The sequence below is a fragment of the Molossus molossus genome, unplaced genomic scaffold, assembly GCF_014108415.1.
Source record: "Molossus molossus isolate mMolMol1 unplaced genomic scaffold, mMolMol1.p scaffold_m16_p_17, whole genome shotgun sequence".
In the NCBI taxonomy this organism is placed as follows: Eukaryota; Metazoa; Chordata; class Mammalia; order Chiroptera; family Molossidae; genus Molossus; species Molossus molossus.
In genome coordinates this window covers 54,649,254-54,672,690 of record NW_023425352.1, presented here as the reverse complement: position 1 = coordinate 54,672,690, position 23,437 = coordinate 54,649,254, and the positions used below count along the sequence as shown (strand labels likewise).

The 23,437-nt window shown below is 47.3% G+C and overlaps 2 protein-coding genes across 3 annotated transcripts; both read left to right on the top strand.

Annotated features, from left to right (window-relative positions):
* The first annotated feature begins 3,295 nt into the window (after positions 1–3,295).
* On the top strand, positions 3,296–12,798 carry SYNPO2L (synaptopodin 2 like). Of its 2 annotated transcripts, XM_036265927.1 has the most exons (4): positions 3,296–3,507; positions 4,669–4,820; positions 5,269–5,783; positions 9,128–12,798. In XM_036265927.1, the coding sequence occupies exons 1-4, from the start codon at positions 3,403–3,405 to the stop codon at positions 11,287–11,289; spliced, it is 2,934 nt and encodes a 977-aa protein (XP_036121820.1). In that variant the 5' UTR covers positions 3,296–3,402; the 3' UTR covers positions 11,290–12,798. The 2 variants fall into 2 exon arrangements, with proteins under 2 accessions (XP_036121820.1, XP_036121821.1); XM_036265928.1 differs by lacking the exons at positions 3,296–3,507; positions 4,669–4,820; positions 5,269–5,783 and adding an exon at positions 7,127–7,240.
* A 1,917-nt stretch (positions 12,799–14,715) lies between these two features.
* MYOZ1 (myozenin 1) lies at positions 14,716–22,515 on the top strand. Its single transcript, XM_036265380.1, has 6 exons — positions 14,716–15,064; positions 16,247–16,337; positions 17,181–17,359; positions 19,811–20,054; positions 20,427–20,592; positions 22,005–22,515. The coding sequence occupies exons 2-6, from the start codon at positions 16,265–16,267 to the stop codon at positions 22,234–22,236; spliced, it is 894 nt and encodes a 297-aa protein (XP_036121273.1). The 5' UTR covers positions 14,716–15,064; positions 16,247–16,264; the 3' UTR covers positions 22,237–22,515.
* The last annotated feature ends 922 nt before the right edge of the window (positions 22,516–23,437 follow it).

Genomic DNA, 23,437 nt, shown 5'->3' with positions numbered 1-23,437 from the left:
TCTGCAACTCGCTATTTTGGGCAATTTAACCTCTGCCTCAGTTTCTTTAATCTGTAAAATGGAGAAAATACTAAATGCCTTTCTAATAGCTTGTTGCCCTTCTGATAGTAATATAGATTGCCCGGCACCATAATAAGCACTCAGTGAAAGTCAGCCATTATTAAGTTAACCACTTTTATACAGCGTCTTAGTTTAGATGCAGAGCTATGTGAAAGCCAGATGATCTCTGCTCTCAGAATGCCCCAACCATGTGGAAGAGCCACAGTTTCTGGAGTAATTATTATTACCCCTAATGAGTAACAATAATTGTAGCTAATATTTGTACAATTTTTACGAATATACATGACCTCATTTAATCCTTTCAATAATATTTATTCATTTAATAATTATCTTTGAGCACTGCTGTATGCCAAGCCATGTTCTTGTTTCTGGGAACACAGTAGTTCACAAAACTTTTTCTCTCGCATTGTTTTTTTTGTTTGTTTTTTTATCCTCACCCGAGGACATTTTTCGATATTTTGTTCAGATAGAGTGGGAGGGGGGGAGAGAGAGAGAGAGAAACATCAACGTGAAAGGGACACATCAAGTGGTTGCCACCCACACAACCCAACCAGGTCCGGGGACAAACTGCAACCGAGATACGTGCCCTTAGTGGGAACCGAACCCGGGTCTCTCTGGACCGCAGGCCAACACTCTAACCGCTGAGCCAAACCGGCCAGGGCTCTCTCATATTGTTGACAGCAAATATTAGTTATTGTGAGGCACAGAGTGGTCCATTTATTGGAAAAAGTCACACTTGTAGTCTGTGCTGGAAGCTATGTTAGTCATTGAACATGCTTTAGTAAATGAGCAGATTGTTCCTGTCCTCAGGAGTTTATAGTCAAGGTCAGTGGTGCTCAAAGTTTGATCCTAGGATCAATGGTATCAGTATCACCTGAGAACCTGTTAGAACTACAAATCTCAGATCCACCCTAGACATACTGAATCAGAAATTCTGGAGGTAGGCCCAGCAAGCTATGGTTCAGCAATCTCTCCAGATGATTCCTCTCCCACACTGAAGATTGAGACCCACTAGTCTAGGTTAGTAACTTTCACAAAGGCACCCTAGACTGGGACCTTTGCTAAGCATTTTTACATAATTTATCCCATTTAACTCATATCAGCACAGGAAAGTTGGTATCCTCTGTCTTGCTTAAGGTTGCACTCCTAGTAAGTGGTAGAGCCTAAATTCAGTTTCCTGCTAGGGGCCGATGTGTTGTATTTTATTGCTGTCTGTATCCCCACTTTGGTTCTCAATCTTGGCTGCACATTGGAATCATCTATGGTGCTTTTTTTAAATGGCAATACCAGGTACCAGACCAATAAAATCAGAATCCCTAAGGCTGAGGCCTAAGAATTAAATATATATATTCACACTGATAGATTATTTCATTATACAATCATCTAATTCTATATGCTGTCTTTTTTTTTTTTTTTTTTTTTTTTTAATCCTCATCCGAGGACATTTTTCCATTTTTTGTACAGACAGAGTAGGAGGGAGAGAGAGGAAGAGAGAGAGAGGGAAACATCGATGTGAAAGGGACACATCGAGTGGCTGCCACCCGCACGACCAACCAGGACCGGGGACAAACCGCAACCGAGGTACATGCCCTTAGCGGGAACCGAACCCGGGTCTCTCCGGACCGCAGGCGGATGCTCTAACCGCCGAGCCAAACCGGCCAGGGCTCTATATGCTGTCTTATTTTAGGGAGGCAGTAGCTTTAAAAGTTTTCCAGGTGAATCTAATGTGCACTGAGGGTTGACTGAAAGCCACTGATATAGCACAATGGCTTACATGCAGCTAACACTTAAAAAATGTCTGACTACTAAATGAATATTTAGATACTCTTTTTATTGATGAGGTCCAGTAATTGCCCAAGGTCACTCAGCTAATAAGTGATGGAAAAAGAATCCAAATCCAGATCTGATTCTGTATCCCAAGTGTTTTCTATGACTACATATACCAAGGCAAACAGTATTTAACACACCAGGAGAATAGTGATTCAGGGAACACTATAGCTTTTGATAATTACAGCACCATAATGTTATGTTTTATAACAGAGATCTCTTAACATAGGGCATATTCATGTAATGGAAACCTAAAAATAAGTAGGAATTTTATTATTAACATGGGTTGGCATGTTTATGCACACCTACCTGTATTCCATTCACCTTTCCATGACCACCTATGTATTTTTTTTTTTTTATCCTCACCCAAGGATTTTTTTTTTTTTTTCATTTTTTGTACAGATAGAGTGGGAGGGAGAGAGAGGAAGGGAGAGAGAGTGAGAAACATTGACGTGAAGGGACACATCGAGTGGCTGCCACCCGCACGACCAACCAGGGCCGGGGACAAACTGCAACCGAAGTACGTGCCCTTAGCGGGAACCGAACCCGAGTCTCTCCGGACCGCAGGCCGACGCTCTAACCGCTGAGCCAAACTGGCCAGGGCCCACCTATGTATTATTGTAAGAGGTAATTTAATTTAGCAAACATTTGCTGAGCACTATTTACATCATCATTGTTCTGTGGGCTGTTGATTGGCTGTTGCATACAGTCCTTGCCTTCAAATTTCTCTCAATCTAAGAGGGAGACAGGCATATAAACAACTATAATACAGGCTGAGAAATACAACAATAGAAATGTTAATACATAGGTAGCCCAGAGGAAGAAAGGCCTATTGTATAAGTAGGAAGTCAGGAGATGAACAGAAAAAGCTTTATGGAACAGGCAACAGTTCAACTGGGGCAAGGCTGATTATAATTTTTCTAAATTGCACCCAGCACTGCATTGGAATATAGATCTCCATTTTGATTAGTAGTAAATTCATGCAGGAAGAAGCATTCTTTTCTGGAGAGCTTGAGAACTTGTGGGACAAACCCAACCATTCCTTGGTCTAGAACTGAAGTCCCTGCGCTGTTACTTTGAAATGAGCTTTGGAAGAAAGCAGCTGGAATTAGTCTATTATCCTATCAGGGAAGCCACAGTACCTGAAAGCGTGTACATGAGTTATAAAGCTAGTACTCTGAGTCCTGAGTAAAAGGCTCCTGCAGGAGAATGGGGGACAGGGGAGGGCAGAAGTTTTTACTATAATTAGCTGTGGAAGTAATACAGCTGGGGGAGGGAGAGGAGTACAGCGGGCAACTATTTTGAGCACAACTCCGATTGACAGGACACGTGTGCTGGACTGGACTGATCCCAGGGCCAAGTTGCCTGCCTGTGGTGTGTGGTGTGTGTGTGGGGGGGAGGCTGGGGCAGCAGCAGCAGGACAGCCAGACAGACAGGCCGGACGGGGTACCAGCACCTTGATTTCTTTCCTTGGGACACTGTCCAAACTTCAAGGGCCATAGGCCAACCTGAGCAATGGGTGCTGAGAAGGAGGTGCTGGTCACACTGTCAGGGGGAGCCCCCTGGGGCTTCCGACTTCAGGGGGGGGCCGAGCAGAGGAAACCCTTACAGGTGTCCAAGGTAAGGGAGAGCCCCTATACTGAGGTTTCAGGGAAAGGGGGAACCCAAGGGAACCTGGGGAGAGTCATGTGGTGGTCTCTGGGGGGAGAAGTGGGAGGCTGTAAAGAAGAGGAGTGGGGGGGGCAGGGAAGCATGCTAAAGTTTGGTGTAGGGAATAGTGTCTGAGCACAGGCTACTTGTGGGGATGGGGGCTATTAGAAAGGAGAATTCCTGGTTTCTGGTAGCAAAGTAAAAGAAAGACTCTGTCTCAGTTTTCTGCAACATTATAGCAGCAGAGGCCCAGGTCTGACCATCCAGTCTTTGCTCTCCTGGGTCTGTGCCTCTACCCCAAACTCCAGGAATGTAGGAAAGGTTCTAATTTCTCCCTAACTGATATGTGATGAGCTGAGGCTGTCTTGCCCAGCTTAGTCTAGCCCTGCCCTGCCCTGCCCTGCTCTGCCCATGTCTTCAGTGCTCCTCTTTTCCTACGCCACTTTCTCACTAGGCAAGACCTTTTTGAGTGTGTGTGCTAAGAGGGTAATTTCAAGATCTGGCTTGTCAGATGACGTTGTTACCCTTTTGGTTTCACCATACAGGCTTAATTTTCTCAACTGTAAAATGTGGATAATAATAATACCTACTTAATAGAACTGTTCTAAGGATTAAATGCAATAATGCATGTAGAGTGCTTAGCACCATGCCTAACATTTAGTAAGTACTCAATAAATGATGGCCACCATAGCACACATATACACACACAATCACAGTCTCCCAGAATCTGCAGGACTCCCTCCAATCTGAAATACTATTCTAAAATTTTGACTATGTAGATAATTATGCCTGGGATTCCAAGGCCTAGGAGAGAACTATTGGCTAGGATAGTTGTTGCTCTTAGAGGAAAACTTAGAAAACCATCATTTCTAGTTCCTGCCCCCCACCTCTAATTCTCTCATTTGGTGATTATCCTATTTCCCCTCATATAATGTATTATTCCCTCCACTCTGCACCTTCTTCCCTCTAGATAGGCCCCCTTAACTGCAGTCCCATACCCCTCTCCACTCTTTCTAACCTGGCAAAGTAAAATCCCTCCCACATATGGGTCCTTCCTGTCCTAACTCCTTTCATTGTCCTCCCCCTTGGAGCCCTACCTCACCTACAGTCTCTCCTCCAACACCTTCTCAGATCCGAAGACGGAGCCAAGCTGGCAGAGCAGGACTCCGAGAGAGAGACCAGCTGTTGGCCATCAATGGGGTCTCCTGCATCAGTCTCTCTCATGCCAGTGCCATGAGCCTCATCGATGCCTCAGGGAATCAACTTGTCCTCACTGTGCGGAGGTATGGACCACTGCCAATCCAACCCACCCTGTCCCCCTGGTCCAGGGTTCCCACTGCCTGACTCAGCTCTATCTTACTGGCCTGGCTTCAGCAACTAACAAGTGCCTATTTCTGTGTGTGAGTTAGTACTGGAGTATAGATGTTAGCGTAGATCTCCCAAAGAGCTTGAATGCATCTGTAATTAAGGGATGGGATGTCAAGTGGGTATCTGAGTGTGTGGGCCTTCTTCAACCTTTTGCCTATCTCATCATCACATCTCCCTGAAAGCCCATTTCCACTCACAGTCCTCCGAGCACATTTGCCTCCCAATTTGTCTTCAGATCTCTACTCTTCCCAGCGCATTCCACCTTTATCTCCTTTCTCCCCTTACCTCCTTCTCCCATCCCCTCCAGATCTCTCTAGCTGTCAGTCATCCAGCCTATTTTTCAAGTTCTTTCATCTTTCCCAGGGTAGAGGATGAAGGGCCTTTGCGATCTTCATCCCCTGGTGATCTTCAGGTGCTGTCACCCTTATCTCCGCTGAGTCCTGAGCCCCCTGGTGCTCCAGTTCCCCAGCCTCTTCAGCCTGGAAGCCTCCTCTCACCCCCTGACAGTGAGGCTTACTACGGAGAAACAGACAGTGATGCTGATGGCCCTGCCACCCAGGAGAAGCCCCGCCGACCCCGCCGCCGTGGCCCCACAAGGCCCACCCCTCCAGGAGCCCCACCTGATGAGGTCTACCTATCTGACAGCCCTGCAGAGCCGGCACCTGCTGTCCCTGGTCCTTCCAACCAGGGTGACAGCCGTGTGAGCTCCCCATCTTGGGAGAATGGGGCAACCCTTAAGCCACCCCTGGCCGAGGCTCTGCTGTTGCCCCATGGTCCCCTCCGGCCTGGCCCTCATCTCATCCCTATGGTGGGGCCTGTTTCCCACCCAGTGGCAGAAGATCTTACTACCACCTATACCCAGAAGGCCAAGCAAGCCAGTGAGTGCCTGAACCTTTTTTCCCTAGCCAGGATCTTTTAATCTGAGCCCTAAATCTACCCCTTTATAACCTACCTTATGCTTCCCTTGGATATAGTCTTGGGAATAAGTGGAGAAGAGTGATGAGGATGAGAGGAAAATAATTATTTGCATGGTCCCCATTATTTGTGCTGTTTGAACTAGTGTGGCAAAAAGGTACAAGTGGTTCAACCCAACCCAGGAACAGGGTAAGTAGGGAAGTTGGAAAGGGACATGAATTAATGAAGGGTTTGCTTGTTGTCATTGCTATAATTTTTCTAGGTGCCAGATACAGGGCAGGGAAGTATTTTAAAGCAGGGCATAGCTCCTGGGGCTCTTCAGTAATTGCAGGCATAGAATCAGAGCTACCTTTGACATTTGTAAGTTCAGTTAGGATTCCTGGGGACTGTAAGCCTACGGGATGGTCATGAGTCCCTAGGAAGTGGTAAAGGAAGGGATCTTCAGCTCTTTATCTCAGGCAAGAATGTAGGCCTGGGCAGAAAAAAACAATTCCACTTATCTCAAGCTTTCTTCTATTTTTTAAAATATGTTTTTATTTATTTTTCTAGAGAGAGAGGAAGGGTGAGAGAGATAAAATCATTGATGTGAGAGAGAGACATCGATCAAGCCCGCAACCTGGGCATGTGCCCTGACCAGGAATTGAACCAGGACCTCTCAGTCCATGGGATGATGCTCAATCCACTGAGCCACACTGGCTGGGCAAGCTTTCTTCTATTTTTGATGTGAGCTACAGAATAAGTTCTAAGAGTGAAATTTCTCCTTGTTCTATGCCTCCCATGCCTCTCCCAGAGCCCTTCCTTGTCACCTTGGAAATCTCAGGATTACCCCTCTAGTTCTCATCTCTCTCAGTCCTCCCTTCCACCATTCTGATTCCTGATCCATAGAATTTTGTGTCTCTAAGTCAGGATTAGAGGCTAAGGACATGACAGTTTAGAGTCTGACATCCCTGAGAATGTCCAATATACCACAAAGAAATTCCAGATGCATGCCCAGGATCCCATGCTTATCCCTAATCCTCATTTTAGCACCCTCTCCCTTCTCATCTTGCTGGGTAAGACTGTAGTTAGTGGCTTAGGGATATTTTTAGTGAAGCAGCCATCATTGTCCAGAGGGGTGGAGTGGGGGGAAGGGTAGGCAGGTGCCCACGTCTATCACACCAGGGCTTGTGGAGCAGGCCAGAGAAGGGAGGGGGACAGGCTCCAAAAATAGCATAGTGAGCTCATTCAGCTGCCAGCTCTAGGGACAAGACAAAGGGGCTTTAAAAGGCATGGGGGGTGGCTCAAGCTGGTCCTGCTCCAGCCAACACTGCCTTTCTCAGCATGGAGACCGTTGAGCCCCTCAGCCAAGAGCCCCTCAGCCAAGCCAGCTCCAACAAAGCCCCAGGCACAGTTCCTGAGCTCCAGGACCCATTCTATGCAGGTACTACCCTTCCATAGCTAAGAGAGTTCTGGGATCTAGAATGCAGGGGAATACATCAACAGTTTAGGAAGGGAGGTCTTTGGGAAAGGTCTTACTCCCTTCTCTATTCCTCCTTTTTGCCTTCCTATTTCTTCTTTTCTAAGGAAAGTTTCGCAACCCCTTTCTCATAGTAGGCTAATGCTATGGTCACATGTCAAAGGGGTTTGTGACCACATGAGCTATAGAAAACTCAAGGGGAGAGTGTGTGTATGAGAGAGACGTGTGAATAATCTATGAATATATTAAGGCCTGTATGTGGGAGTCTGTGGGAGAAAATATGTGTGGACAAGAAAATATCTCTATACAGATGTAGCTAGTGTCAAAAAAAGCTTTGATAGTAATAGTTACTCACAGTGGAACTTATGGCTACTGTTAAATGCTAAATTTATCTACATTAGCTCACTTAATCCTCATAGCAACCCTATGAGGTAACTATTATCATTCTCATTTACAGATGAGGAAACTGAACTTCAATGAAGTGAAGTAACTCTCCCCAAAACCAAAACCCTAAGATGAACTCTGACTCCAATGTCTATCTCTCATTCATAGTTCTATTCCGTCGTATAAACATTGGAATGGGTACAGTGAGAGCCCTAATTAGAAAGCAGCTTGGTATCTTGAGTAAAAGTAGATGGAATTTCAAGAATTTTACAGGAGGAACTGGGGATCATGGCTCAGAGTCCAAGGCAGGGTCCCTTCAGCAGGGCAGCCTCTCCCATTTCCTGGCCCCACCTCCCAGGTCCCACATGGCATGGGAAGCCCTGCCCTGCCTCCCCTTAGTACATAATCCTATCTTGCCTGCCTGGTAGTGGTTCCCTGGGCTCTCTACCTAGAAGACTGACCCCTAAAGAAGACAACCCACTCCCACACTCAGCTGGGGGGAAAGGTGAATATATTTAACCAGTGACCTTGAGATATCCTAAAGATTTGGAGGATTGCCTTGGAAAGCAGCACTTTGCTTTTCCCACATCTTGGATCTGATGCTATCCGTGGCTGTGAGTAGCAGGGGTGTGAGGCACAGAATGCCCTGGCAGTTGGAAGGCCAATATCAGCTCTAAAACTGTTCAAACTGTTAGGAAAAGGACCTCTGCAGGGGCAACTCTGGGAAGAAGGGCTACCTAGAGTGTGCACGTGTGTGAATATATTCAAGTGACTCTATGTATTTTTGTGTAAATACATGTGTGAACGAGGGTATATATAAGAAAAGTACCTGAGAAAAATGCCCACTACAGGCTTTTACTAGCCCCATATTCTTGTTGAAATGTGTGGTGGGGGTCATTTCTATGAATGTATGTGCTGTGGACTGCACAATGAGGATGGAATTAGGAATGAAGATCCTTGTTGCTAAGGGTCCTTTGTGTCCTTATCAGAAAGCCCCAAACTTTCTGAGAAGTGCCCTGATGTAGTCTCTGTGGTGAGAGAAGTCTTCCTTCTCATCTTTTCTCTCCCTGGGCCCTGCCTTATCTTTCTGCCTGGGAAGTGACCCCTCTTAACCTTACCCCTGCATTGTCAGCCAGGAATGGAGGGAGGCAGTGGAGGAATGTGTGTGGGGTGGGTAAGAGCACATCTCTGGGAAGATAGGAGCAGAGCAGAGGAAGGAGAGGATAGGAGAGCTGTGGTCAGAGTGGTGTCGGGACAGCCAACTAGAAGCTGCCTTCCTTTTAACTGTCCTTGATTTCACCTTTCACCCTCCAATCTGCCCCCAAGTCAGAGGACTTTGACACAGGCAGGAGACGTTGTGCCTCAGGCTAGTGAAAAGAGGTGGGAGGGCTGAGGGAACAGGTTGGGGTGGGGGTGAAAGCCTTGGGAAATAGGCTTACTGAGCTTTTCCCCTCCTGGCCTCCTCAGAACTGCAACGGGCAGAGAGCCTTCAAGAGAAGAGTGTGAAGGAGGCCAAGACCAAATGCCGGACGATTGCATCCCTGCTAACTGCAGCCCCCAACCCCCACTCCAAGGGGGTGCTTATGTTTAAGAAAAGACGGCAGAGAGCCAAGAAATACACCCTCGTGAGCTTTGGGTCTGCGGCTGGGACAGGCGCTGAGGAGGAAGACGGGGTCCCTCCAACGAGCGAATCAGAGCTGGACGAAGAGGTCTTCTCCGACGCCCGCAGCCTCACCAACCAGTCCGACTGGGACAGCCCCTATCTGGACATGGAGCTGGCCAGACCGGGCTCAGGCGCAGCAGAGGGCCAGGGCTCGAGGTCGGGAGGGCAGCTGAGTGAGGCCTCGGGGAGAGGGGTCCAGCTCTTTGAACAGCAGCGCCAGCGCGCAGCCTCCAGCACCCAGAAGCTGGCCCAGGATGGTCCAGCAGCCATGCCCATCGAGGGGGGCCTGCAGTCACCACCTCGGGCCCAGAGTGCTCCGCCGGAGACGGCAGTGCTCCCCCAGTCGCCAGGCCCTTTAGCCAGCCGCACACCCTTCCTCCCAGGCGGTGGGGCCCCTACCCCAGCTCCAAGCATCTTTAACCGGTCAGCCAGGCCCTTTACCCCGGGCTTACAGGGGCAGCGGCCAGGTACCACCTCGGTTATTTTCCGGCCCCTGGCCCCCAAGAGGGTGAATGAAAGCGTGGGAGGCCTCAGCCCCGCCCCACCACCATTCCAGTCCTCTCCTCAGGGGCCCACCCCTTTGCCCAGTTTCACCTCAGGGGTTCTCAGTCACCTGTCAGCCTCCAGTTCCCCCAGCACCCCACGCTCTTCAGGCCCCGTGACGGCCACCAGCTCCCTGTATATCCCAGCCCCCAATCGTCCTGTTACGCCAGGCGGGGCCCCAGAGCCCCCCGCTCCCTCTAGCACAGCTGCCATGACCTCCACCGCTTCTATCTTCCTCTCGGCGCCTCTGCGACCCGCTGCGCGCTTAGAGGCGCCGGCCCCAGGCCCCGCGGCCCCCGAAGCCCCCAGCGCTCGGGAGCAGCGCATCTCTGTGCCAGCTGCTCGCACTGGCATCCTCCAGGAGGCCCGGCGTCGGGGGACCCGAAAGCAGATGTTCCGGCCGGGGAACGAGGAGACGAAGAACTCGCCCAACCCCGAGCTGCTATCGCTGGTGCAGAATCTGGATGAAAAACCCCGGTCCGGGGGTGCTGAATCTGGTCCAGAAGAGGATGCTCTGAGCCTCGGGGCTGAAGCCTGCAACTTCATGCAGCCACCAGGGGGCAGGAGTTACAAGACCCCTCCTCACGTGACACCTAAAACCCCGCCTCCAATGGCTCCCAAGACCCCGCCCCCTATGACTCCTAAGACTCCACCCCCAGTGGCTCCTAAACCCCCATCTCGAGGGTTCCCTGATGGGCTAGTGAATGGGGCAACCCCTTCTGCTGGAATCCCTGAGCCACCAAGGCTTCAAGGCAGGGGTGGGGAACTATTTGCCAAGCGGCAAAGCCGAGCAGATAGGTACGTAGTGGAAGCTACACCTAATCCTGGCGTTGTCCATCAGCCCCGAAGCCCTTCTCCTACTCCCTCACTGCCCCCTTCCTGGAAATATTCACCCAACATCCGTGCTCCGCCTCCTATTGCTTACAACCCACTGCTCTCACCCTTTTTCCCCCAAGCTGCCCGAACTCTCCCTAATAAGGCCCAATCCCAGGGGCCGCGGGCAACCCCCAAGCAGGGCATCAAGGCTCTGGATTTCATGCGGCACCAGCCTTACCAACTTAAAACTGCCATGTTCTGTTTTGATGAGGTTCCCCAGACTCCTGGCCCCACCCCCGCAGGGCCCCCCAAAACTGCGCGAATCCAGGAGATCCGTCGATTTTCCACTCCAGTACCCCAGCCCACCGCAGAGCCCCTGGCCCCCACTGTGCTTGCCCCCCGAGCAGCCACTACATTGGATGAGCCCATCTGGAGGGCGGAACTGGCCTCGGGCCCTGTCCTTAGCCCAGCCCCTCCTCCAGGATCTCCCAGGGGTCTTGAAGCCTCCCCCAGCTCCTGTGGCTTCCAGGTAGCCAGGCCCCGGTTTTCAGCAACCAGAACGGGATTGCAGGCTCATGTGTGGAGGCCTGGGACAGGCCACCACTGAGAAGGGCACAGCTCCCAGGACCAAGGAGAGGTGGAACATCCAGTTCCTAAAGTTGCTTCTCCTACCCAATCCGCCCCTTCTCTCAAGTATCTGGAAGCTAAATTCCCTCCTGCCAGAAATAATTTTGGAGTTGGTATCACCCTCCCCACACACACACTTCCCCACCCCACCCCCAGCTCCCAACCTCCCTGCTGCTTTCCAACCTGGTATCTCTGCTTTGGTATTTGTGCTTCTTTTTGTCTGTAGTCTCTTGCCTGGATCTCTGTCTCTATCTCTAGGTCTCTCCTCCCATATTTCCCTACTGGTCTTTATTTCTCTTTGTTCTTTTCTTTGTGGGTCTCATAACAGTCACTGAGAAGCTACACAGAGAAGCTACCACTGAGAGCTCAAGCAAGAAGGCAGCAAAGGAACTAAATTGATCCTTGTTTGCACTAAGTTACTCTCTACTTCTCACCTTTCCCAAACTTGGCTGGCATATACCTAGGCGTGTGCGTGTCTGTATGTGTGTGCCAGTGTGTGTGCGTGTGCCAGTGTGTGTGCTTGTGCACAGATGTGCTCTTCTGTCCGAGGCAAGAATAAGAGAGATCTAAATAAAGACCCAATGTGGGTCTCACCCTTGCGCTAATGAAAGTAGGGTGAGATAACCCCACATGGATAGTCTAGTGCGGAGAAAGAGATTCACTAGAGTTATATACAGCATATTGTGAAATTTATGGAATATGAGAAGACTTGAAGGACCAAGGCAGTTTGTATGGGCTGAGTTATACCAGCTAGATCAGAAATCAAACTAAGAATTCTATTCCTCAGGATTTCAGACACTTAGAAACTTGAGGGGTCCATGCTGATCAACAAGCACCCAAGAAATGAACAAAAAGAAAATTTTGCTCTAAGAATGAACAAAGTATTGGCTTTATTTCCTCATAAACCTAAGACAGAAAGAAAAGAGCCATGGTATGGAAAGTGAGGCAGAACCAGGAGCAGAGCAGAAATGAATGAAATTGATTGAGTCACAGAGGAGCATGGTGAGAGAGAGTTAGAATGCAGTGTTGGCAGAGAGTAAGGTTAGGTAACAAGAAACCAACTGTGTGCAAGAGGAGGTTTGAGGGAAATGTGATGGAGAAGAATGTATTTGTTAGAGTGAAGTGGATGATGGTGGGGGGATGTGAGAATATATGCTGAGTGTTGAGGGAAAAAACAGTTGATATCTGTGCTACCTCCTTTGAGTCTGTCTCTCTGTCTTCTGCATCTTGTCCTGACTACCTGGGAAAGGGCAAGGAAACATGCTTTTCAGTCCTACCCATCCCTCAATCCCAAGCTCCTGTTCCTTTCCAGCTTCCTTTCCAGCTTCAGGTCCTGATCTCTCATCCTAGAGGAGTGTAGACTCCCCTCTCACCATGACTACCAATGGTCACATTTGCTGCTTGATCTGGAAATTGATCATTTCCTTTGCATATTGGGTGTGAGTCACAGTACTTCTGTTTGTGCACAAGAATAAACTTATACCCCACACCTTCTGTTGCTGTCATTTTTTCTAGGTTTATACCAAAATCCTGATCTCCCCTTAATCATCTCTAACTCATTTCCCTGTTCTAATCTCTTGATTCCTGATCTCTTTCTCCATTCCTGCCCTCCTATTTTTCACTCTTTTGCCCTTTACCCTTGGTCTCTTGCTCTTCTCTACCAATTCTGTCCCATTTCTATTTAGCCACTTCCACCACTCCCCTTGGTTCCCTTTCCTCCATTCCTCATCCACACAGATTCTCCCTCTTTCAATCTTCTGCTCCATACCTCCCAAGCTAGGACTCAGTTTACAGAACTAAGAGAAGTTGGAAAGGCCTTCTGAGCCTTTTTGCCATCAACATTTCCTAGCTCCCTGGATGAAGCAACTATGTTTCCATGGGAAAACAGTAGCTGGAGGTGAAGGTGGGGTGGGAGAGGGAAGAACAACAGAGAAAGTGGATTGTGTGTATTGAGACTAATAAAGAGAAGGTACAAGAGGCAAACTAGAATTAAAGACTTCTGAGAAGGAAAATACCATTGCTCCAATTTTGCCAGCAGGGGGCATATTTGTGCCAATAACCCAGATGCTACATAGTAGTACAGTCTCAGAATTCCAAAGGGCCCAGTGAACATAGGCAAAATAGTGTATTTTCACCTGCCTGGTAGTTTCAGATACTCAATCACAGGAACCCAAAATTTTGATTTTTTTTTTAATACTCACCTGAAGACATTTTTCCATTTTTTGTTCAGATAGAGTAGGAGGGAGAGAGAGAGAGAGAAACATCGACATGAGAGAGATACACCGAGTGGCTGCCACCCACACAACCCAACCAGGGTCAGGGACAAACCACAACAGTGGCACATGCCCTTAACGGGAACCGAATCTGGGTCTCTCTGGACCACATGCCGATGCTCTAACCGCTGAGCCAAACCAGCTAGAGCTGTTTTTGTTTTTGAGGGGAGGATGGTAGTGATGATGAAATCACTGTTTGCTATTGATGCTTTTATTTTATTTTTTTCCTAATTGCTTCTTTGGGTTGGGAGGAAATGGAAAAGAATGACAAAAGATGAGGGATCTAGAGGCTAAACTGGTCTGGGAAGAAGCTAACTACAAGGGGCTGGAAGCCCTTTCAGCCCCTAGCTTGAAACTGAAAAGTTTAGGATGGGAAAAGGGCATGGTCAGGAAGAGTAGAGAGCTCACAGAGGCACAGGGGGGTATTCTGGGAGCTACAAAAACCACTTCTTAAAGCAGCCACAATACAGTGGTTCCAGAACCTAAGAAGAAAATAGAGGAGGATCCAGAGTGTTCATGGAGCTACTGAGGAAAGGGCTGGGCAAATGACAGGCTTCTCACGAGGGGCTTTCCAGCTAGTGCCCCTGCCCAGAGGTTCCTCTGGAACAATGCAAATGGGACAGTCCAGATCCTGTGGTGGGGTGTGTTCCTTTGAAGAAAGCCCAGGTAGGAATCTCAGAGAGTAAGGCCTTGGCAGATCAGAAGCCTTCATGCACTTCTCTGGGAGACATCAACATCTATCCTGCAGAGTAGGCTGAACTGAGCACCCCAACAGCAAATAGAGGTGAAAAACAGAAATTGGTCAAGTCTTCTCCACATCTTCCCTTATAGCTTAGGAAACACTGGGTTTGGTTAATTCAGTCCCTTAATTTGCTAAGATCTGGCCCTCCCAGAGGAAAGATCAACCCATCCAGGAACTTTCAAAGACTAGTTCCATTGTTAAGAGACTTGTCTTTCCCCAAAATAGCACCTTAAGCCTTCCCACCCCCAAAATGCATCCACATGTCCTTCCAGCTGTGGTCTAGATTGGCTCCATGTGGCTCTCTGGACATGTTCTCCAGGTTCTTGTTCTCCCACTCTGAATTCCTATCTACCACTTGCTTCCTGCCTCCTCTCTCCTTCTCAGTTTTCAATTTCTCCCTGAATGCTTCTTTGAATCTCAGACTTTAGATGTCTGTCAAGCAAAAGGGAGTCCTTGGGCAGATTGATCTCTGGCTCAGACAGCTTAGTGGGAGAATCCCAAAGGCCCTTCCTTCATTCCTGAGCCTCTGGGCAAGGAGGGCGGGATCTTGGTTCCAGGGTCTCAGTACCCCCTGTGCCATTTGAGCTGCTTGTACTCATCATCTCTATTAATAACCACCCTCCCTCCCCCACTGCCAGTGCTGCCCCCACGCCTGCCCAGCTCGGGTTCTCCGGTCACAGCAGCTCAGTCCTCCAAAGCTGCTGGACCCCAGGGAGAGCTGACCACCACCTAAATAACTGGTAAGTCTCCAACTCTATGACCAGAGAGGCTGGAGCCCATTCTATTGACTATTGTGTCTGTGTGTGCAATAGTGACCCTTGATCCTGGGGTAGTTGTCCCCCTCACTCGTCTATGCTCAGCTCCTAGTTGTCCAGTTCAGGGGAGCCACACAGAGTTGGAAGGAGAGGGGCCCAGGAGGGTGGGGAAAATAGAGATATTGGGGGAGGGCACTGGAGGAATGAGAAGGGGTTCTAACAGGCTGGAGGAAAGAAAAGAACCTCGTTGAGCCTGAGAGGTACACGGAAAGTCCATTTAGCAGTTCCTGGACCCTGACCTCAGTAGATCCCACTATGTTAGTAGAATTGCAGATGTGTTGTGAGACAGGACTCAGCAGAAGACAGCATTTTTGCTGATTGCCAACATCTGTTGAGGAGCTGAAGTCTGTATCTTTCCCAGCTTGTCCTCCTTCACTGCCAGACGCTATTATTATGTTCCTGTCCTCCCTCAATTTCCCACTGCTATGATACAGCTGAGTTGACATGCATCAAGGTTCAAATGTCTCCTGACAACCCCACCCCCACTGTACTCCAGTTCTGGGGTCTGGGGTAGGAGTGACTGAAAAGAAGCAGGGAGCACTGCTGTGACCTCCCAGGCCACATTCCAGCTGGCCCAATGGTGGAGCAACAACCTCTCCTTCCTATGGAGAATGTTTTTGGCTGGCTCTACTCAACCCTGGCAGAACATTTTTCTTCCCCCGTGAGGACTGGGGAAGACTGGGGAGAGACCAGAGCTTGAGATGGCAGCCCCAATTTGAGATCCCCATGCAAATAAAATTTTCAAATCATGCCAATAAAACCTGGGTGCATTGTCCTGCCTGTGTGTTGTTTGTTTTAGCTCCTGCCCCACAACACACACTGTGTTCCTAATGCATGCACCAGTACTTTGTAAAACAGCTGAAAAGAGGTTGGGAGAAGGTAGGGACAGAGGGTGCATCTATAGTTTCTGCCCTGCCTCTCAAGAAAAGAGAGGCCCTAAAGCAATGAGTTTTCACCATTTGAGGGAATATATATTTCTTTGAAAAATCTATGAAATTTTGCTCCCTGAAGCCCTTAACTCTAGGTTAAGCAGTACTGCCTTACTGTAGACAGTCACCCTTCCCAATCCCTGTTCATCTTTCAACTCCCCCTTCCCACCCTATCCAGGTTGAATCCACCTCCACAATGCCGCTCTCAGGAACCCCAGCCCCCAATAAAAAGAGGAAATCCAGCAAGCTGATCATGGAACTCACTGGAGGTATGGCATGTTTGCACCTGCTTAGTATGGGGCTTCTTATTAAGAGTATCTCTGGTCCAAAAATCCCAGAAATATCATAAGGTTATATATGTCTTAGGGTAAAGAGACAAGAGTAATTCAGGGGTAGGGTGGGGTAAGGGATGGTGGCGGTGGGGCAGGAGAAAGTATTCAACCACTGACTATTCACCCTTCCACCCTTTTCACCTTGTAATCTGAGACCTATTACCCAGCGTAGGTCCAGGACAATGGGACCCACAGGTCAGTGAAATGTGTTTAAGGAAGAAAATATATGATGAAGAGTGGCATAGAGTTAGGTCTCAATAAATGGTTAATCTCCTTGCTTCTTTCGTCAAAACTAGGGAGCCTGTGTAGGTATCTAAAATGTAAAATTGCACAGGCTATTTGCAGCCAGAATTCACTGAGGGGAAGAGTAGGGAAAGGAGTTAAGGCAGGAGTCTATACTAAGAGGTGACCAACTCCACACTGTGTTGGCCTTTGGGCATTTCCCCAGGCTACAGCTTCCCCAGTGGCTTCCAATTCTATAATGTACTTTACTTCTTTTGCCCATGCCCATGTCCCTTTGACCCCATTCATTCTCTCTACTCTAGTATTTCCACTATCTCCACTCTGTACCTCAGTTCTCATGCAGTCTCTCCAACTTCAAAACCAGGAAATCAAAATCCCTCACAAACTAGACAGAATTTAATCAGACATCACAGACAGCATCTGCTTCCCTTAGCAATCTCTGCTGGGAAATATAGTTATGGATGGCATCTGCAGTCTGAGCCCAGAAAACCCTACTTTCCTCTTTCCCTTGCCTCTTCCTCCCCACCTCCCTAAAAGGTGGACAGGAGAGCTCGGGCCTGAACCTGGGCAAGAAGATCAGTGTCCCCAGGGATGTGATGTTGGAGGAGCTGTCACTGCTCACTAACCGGGGCTCTAAGATGTTCAAACTGCGGCAGATGCGGGTGGAGAAATTTATCTATGAAAACCACCCTGATGTCTTCTCTGACAGCTCAATGGTGAGTTCGGAACTTTACTACTCTCAAAGCCTAGTGCCCTTTCTGACAGCTTTTTGGTAGGCCCCAAATCTCCCAAATACCACCAACCCCCCCCCCCTTCCTGCAAAGTTAACAGCCCATTAAAACACCCAGATATAGAGAACTCCAGGGTGAGGTACAGTCCACCTCTGAAACTCAGTCATTATCTTAGAGCTAGTGAAGGGGGTGGGGAGTACCATGCCCTCAAGGAGAAAATACCTTCCCAGAATGGGTAAGTGTTAAAGATAGGATTACCAGATAAAACACAGGAAGCAAAAACAAAACAAAAAACACAGGAAGCCCAGCTCTGTGTTTTCAAGTTGAGATACACACAAACATTCTTTTTTAAATCCTCACCTGAGGATATTTTCCCATTTATCAGATAGAGTGGGAGGGAGGAAGAGAGAGGGAGAGGGGGAGAGGGAGAGAGGGAGAGAAAACATCGAAGTGAGAGAGACACATCAACTGGTTGCCTCCCGCAGGATCTGACCAGGGCTGGGGACAAACTGAAACTGCTGTCGGTGCCCTTGACCAGAATCGAACCTGCGACTCATTGGTCTGTGGGCCGATGCTCTAATCAGCGGTTCTCAACCTGGGGGTCACAATCCCTTTGGGGGGGTCGAACGACCCTTTCACAGGGGTCACCTAAGACATAACAGTAGCAAAAGTAGTTATGAAGTAGCAACGAAAATAATTTTACGGATGGGGGTCACCACAACTTGAGAAACTGTATTAAAGGGTCGTGGCATTAGGAAGGTTGAGAACCACTGCTAACTGCTAAGCAAAACTGGCCAGGGCCACACAAATAATTTTTTAAAGTATGTCCCATTCAATATTTTGGACTTAAAAATAAAATTTTAAAAATCCCAAGACACTTAAATTAACATTTAGATACACAATAAATAGTTTTTTAGTATAAGTATGTCCCCAAAAATATTGAGATGTGTTTCTCTCACAAAAAATATTTGAGACATAAAAATTAAATTAAATTGTAAAATATAGGTCACCCAGTTAAATTTGAATTTCAGATATACATTGGATACTCTCATATATAAATATGTCCCATGCAATATTTCTGCCATATTTATACTAAAAAAGTATTTGTTGTGTGTCTGAGATTCAACTTTAACTGGTGTCCTATAATCTTATTTGCTAAATCTGGTAACCCTAGAAAGAGTTAAATGAATTTTTTTTAATCCTCACCTGAGGATATATTTTCCATTGATTTGATTTTTAGAGGGAGTGGCAGAGAGGGAGGAGGAAGGGAGAGAGGGTGAGAGAGAGAGAGAGAGAGAGAGAGAGAAACATCAATGTGAAAGAAACACATCTCAATAGGTTGCCTCCTATACGAGACCCAACTGGGGCTGAGGATCAAACCTATAACACTTCACTGGGAGGGTTGACACTCTAACTACTGAGCCACACCAGCCAGGGCAAGTTAAGTGAATTTTTATAGCCATCTCCTTTTTGAGTCATTCTTTCATCTAAAGATCCCAGTTGTGAGGACTGACACTATCTTTGAAGAGCCTATGTTCCCTACTCAGGATCCTTCAAAGAAAGAGAAGTAGGGATTGGAGAGAGGCCAGGTACAAGATGTTACAGCTGAGAAGGAGGGCATCTCCTCCATTTCTTTTTTTCCCCCTCTACCTTCCCTGGGCAGCCAGGGGATAGTGGAAATAGATGCTTACATGGGGCCAGGAGCAGAGATGTCTGTGAGTGGCCTTTATGTAGAAGCAGAGTAAAAATGCTGAGCCAGTTATATCTAACTTTAGGAGACCAAAAGCCCTCCTTCCTTCCTGGGTCTGGTTACACTGGGTGGAGCAAGGGTATCTTCATGGTGGGTGGCCAGGAGAGCCTCCTGAAGGAGTTGGTGGGTTATTTTTAGGCTTTGGGGCTGAATTCAGTGTTGCCCTTTTGGTCACCCTTCCCTGTCGCCACTATAGTTTCACTGTCAGGAAGTCCTGGTCCAACAAGCACCAAGAGGAGAAAGGGAGAGAGAGAGAAAGAGAGAGAAAAGAGTTCTGTCTGCTAGACAAGATGAGGATGGGGAGGGGACAGAGATCTCTGTAGTTCTTCAAACTAAGTCTGGGTTCTTCATGCCAAAGCTATGTCTCACATTTTAGTTGAGCAGAAGTCTTGGTCCTCTTTGCCTTGATAAGGATGGGAAAGAGGAGTGTGGAGAATGAGTTGTCACCATCCTAAGCATAATCGGAGGAACTGAGCCAAGGGGTTCCTACCCCTTATGGAAAGTTTAATTCCTCATAGTCAGGCTATCTATTATGCATTTATTGGAGGAGAAAAATATTAGAGGATTCAGTGTCTTCTGGTTGGCCATTGTCTCTGATCACATCCTCCTTGCTATACATAACTGTGTCTTTATATATTTTCCATACCCAATGCTAACCTTCCCTTTACTCTGTCCTTTTCTTTCAGGATCACTTCCAGAAGTTCCTTCCTACGGTGGGGGGACAGCTGGGCACACCTGGTCAGGGATTATCCTACAGCAAGGGTGTCGGTGGAAGCGAGGCAATGGGAAGTAGCTCTGCTGGACACTACGGCTCCGACCAACAGCACCATCAGGGCCCTGGATCTGGATCTGGGGGTACAAGTGGTCTGGGGGCCCAGACTGGCAGAGGAGGAGCTGCTGGAACAGCAGGGGTTGGCGATACAGGGACTGGCAAGTATCCTCACCCAAGAGTAATGCGTCTGGTCCCTAGGGCAGTGATATCCCTAGAAATGAGGCCTAGATTGGGTGTCAAGGGCAAGGGGTGGCCTGAGATATCTTAACGGGTTTTCTGGGTCCAGAAGAATAGAGAGATGTGTCTATTTCACCCAGAAGCCTTGTTTCTCAGTCACCTTTCTGGCTTTTCAGTTTAAGTCACAGATTTGACCCCAGGCTGTCATTATTCCACAAACCCTATACAGTTACCAGGAGGATGTTATACCTTTTGTCCCTGGCCCCAGCATTTTCCCTTGTGCAGGGGTGTGAGACTAACTTCCCTTGGCTACTAACTGTTAATATTTGACTTTTCTCTCCCATGGCTGCTAGGAGACCAGGCAGGTGGAGAAGGAAAACATATCACTGTGTTCAAGACCTATATTTCCCCATGGGAGAGAGCCATGGGGGTTGACCCTCAGCAAAAAGTGGAAATTGGCATCGACCTGTTGGCCTATGGGGCCAAAGCTGAACTCCCCCAGTATAAATCCTTCAACAGGTAGGGGTGATGGGGAAGAAACCAGATGCATCCCAGTGTGTGGTAATGTGTTCTTAGTTGGGATGAAGACTTGGGTTCAAATGTTTCAGGAGGCATGGGAGGAATATGGGGGCCCTGACTGAAGGCCTTTGCTCTTTTCACTCTAGTTCAGAGAAACAGCAAAATATGATGAAAGAAAAATTTGCTGGGAGGCAGGACTTGTTTTTGTTTTTTTTTATTCCTCACCCGAGGATTTTTTTTTTTTTTTATGTATCATCAGATACAGTAGGAAGGAGGGAGAGAGACAGAGACAGAGAGAAATATTGATATGACAGAGCCACATTGACTGGTTGCCTCCATGTCACATGACCCAACCAGGGCCAGGGACAAACCACAACTGAGGTACGTGCCCTTGACCAGAATCGAACCCACAACTCATTGGTCCGTGGGCCGATGCTCTAACCGCTGAACCAAACCGGCCAGGACAGGATTTGAATTTTAGTTCATAGACCACATAGTTAATAGCTGTGTGGGCATGGGAAAGTCACCCTACTCTGTGCCTTGGTTGTTTTGACTCTAAATGCTATATTACACATTTATTTATTTATTTATTTATTTATTTATTTATTTATTTATTTATTTTTATCCTCACCCGAGGACATTTTTCCATTTTTTGTTCAGATAGAGTGGGAGGGAGAGAGAGGAAGAGAGAGAGAGAGAGAAACATCGATGTGAAGGGACACATCGAGTGGCTGCCACCCTCACGACCAACCAGGGCCGGGGACAAACTGCAACCGAGGTACGTGCCCTTAGCAGGAACCGAACCCTGGTCTCTCTGTACCGCAGGCCGACGCTCCAATTGCTGAGCCAAACCGGCCAGGGCTATATTACACATTTAAAGTCCTCTTGAGACTCCTTTATTCTAGCTTAGGATTCCATTACTGTTCCTGCAGTATGATTCTAGTCCTTTATACTTAGGCTTAAGTATCTGTACTTTTGAAATTGGGCTTCTATAGACTGTGGATAGTAGATCTGTGTCAAAGTACGATAGGGAAGAGCCTGGATTTTTCAGGAAATGTTCATTCCTCTCATCTAGACCATGTACTATCCACCGCTTCAGGTAGAGTAGGGGTTCTATGTTGAAATTTAAGGTGGCCTCAGATCCTTGGGTCTATAGTGTTTGGGGTTACTTTCTCTAAAATGCTGGTCTGGGTCACAAGTACTTATGAGACTATCAGGTACCAATTAGACTAATTTTCTCATTATTATCTTTGGGAAACCAGGAAGGGGGAATGAAATGCTAATGGAGAAGAATAGGAGTGCAGAAGTAATCTCAAACTAGACTTCCCCATCTTCAACACAGTAATATCTCACTGATAAAGCTCTCTTCCTTCTGTTCTGGTTTTTAATAAAATAATGTATCCTCTTTTCAGGACAGCAATGCCTTATGGTGGATATGAGAAGGCATCCAAACGCATGACCTTCCAGATGCCCAAGTTTGACCTGGGGCCCCTGCTGAGTGAACCCTTGGTTCTCTACAACCAGAGCCTCACCAACCGGCCTTCTTTCAATCGAACCCCTATTCCCTGGCTGAGCTCTGGGGAGCCTGTAGACTACAGTGTGGATATTGGCATCCCCTTGGATGGAGAAACAGAGGAGCTGTGAGGTGTTTCCTCCTCTACTTTGCATCAAGTTTCCCCTCTTTTGTTTCAATTTTGAAGAGGGAATACTGAGCAGGATACCTCTACCTCCATTCCTTTTGGGAGTGGAGGGAAAAAGGAGGGAGAAATCTGCCTTTCCATCCTTCACTCTGGGTCCTCACTCCAAGCATCCTTCCTCACCAACTCAGAGCTACTCTTCCACTTGCTCTGTATGGAACCTGCTCTTTTATGGAATTTGCTCTGCCACTGGTAACAGTAAATAAATTTCAAGAAAATAAACTCATTTTTCCTCTGATATTTGAGGGCAGATGAAAACTGAGGCTAACAATGCACAGAGACTAATTAAAGTCAAATACTAAACAGTCGTTATTCAAATGTCAAGACCAAACCCGAGCCCTGGTTACTTACACACCCACACCCACGAAACCACATTTATAGGTGTGTATGAAGACATACTTATTCAATGGTACATAAGGCAAATAATCATGCACAAACACATGTGCTAGCCTCTATGTGGGTATAGCTAAGAAGCTTTTCTGTGCTGTGGTTAGGATATAGGGGTTGGTGACCTTGCTGTTAGTTCTCTTTATGTAGCTTATTAGGAATTTGGATAATCAGGATTACTCAATTATTACAGAACTAGAACATGCCATAAAGTTTCCAGATGATACCAGAATGGGCTTAGGAATGTGTCAAAGGTTATAGATTCTCAAAAGGATGAGATAGAATAGGGAGCTATGTTGGAATCCAGAAGTGAGAAAACAGCTACAGTTATAGAATGCCTGGCTCTGTATGAACACAGCAAGAAAAGATCTAAGGGTCACAGGGACATGGCTGTGGTGTCCAGAAACACTATGATTGGGAAGAAACAATGAGAGTCAATAGGTATGAGTAACATTACTCTTATTTGTTGGCATATTTAGACAGGTTTTATGTGGCTTTTTTTTTTCTTTTCTTTTCAATTACAGGTTACATTCAACATTATTTTGTATTCCAGGTGTACAACATAGTGGTTAGACACTCATATACTTCACAAAGTCTTCCCCCTGATATTTCTAGTACTCACCTGGTACCATACATAGTTATTACAATATTATTGACTACATTCCCTATACTGTACCTTACATCCCTGTGACTATTAACATTACTCTTTTGATTGATTTCAAGCATAGGGTTTCTTCTTTTTTTCATCCTCACCCAAGGAC

Bases quoted from the DNA above. Each gene is read 5' to 3' on its own strand.
- MYOZ1 (XM_036265380.1), top strand. From the start codon at position 16,265: ATGCCGCTCTCAGGAACCCCAGCCCCCAATAAAAAGAGGAAATCCAGC. The intron at 16,338-17,180 runs GTATGGCATGTT...CCTCCCTAAAAG, and splicing joins GATCATGGAACTCACTGGAG to GTGGACAGGAGAGCTCGGGC. The intron at 17,360-19,810 runs GTGAGTTCGGAA...CTTTTCTTTCAG, and splicing joins TCTTCTCTGACAGCTCAATG to GATCACTTCCAGAAGTTCCT.
- SYNPO2L (XM_036265927.1), top strand. From the start codon at position 3,403: ATGGGTGCTGAGAAGGAGGTGCTGGTCACACTGTCAGGGGGAGCCCCC. The intron at 3,508-4,668 runs GTAAGGGAGAGC...ACACCTTCTCAG, and splicing joins AACCCTTACAGGTGTCCAAG to ATCCGAAGACGGAGCCAAGC. The intron at 5,784-9,127 runs GTGAGTGCCTGA...TGGCCTCCTCAG, and splicing joins CCAGAAGGCCAAGCAAGCCA to AACTGCAACGGGCAGAGAGC.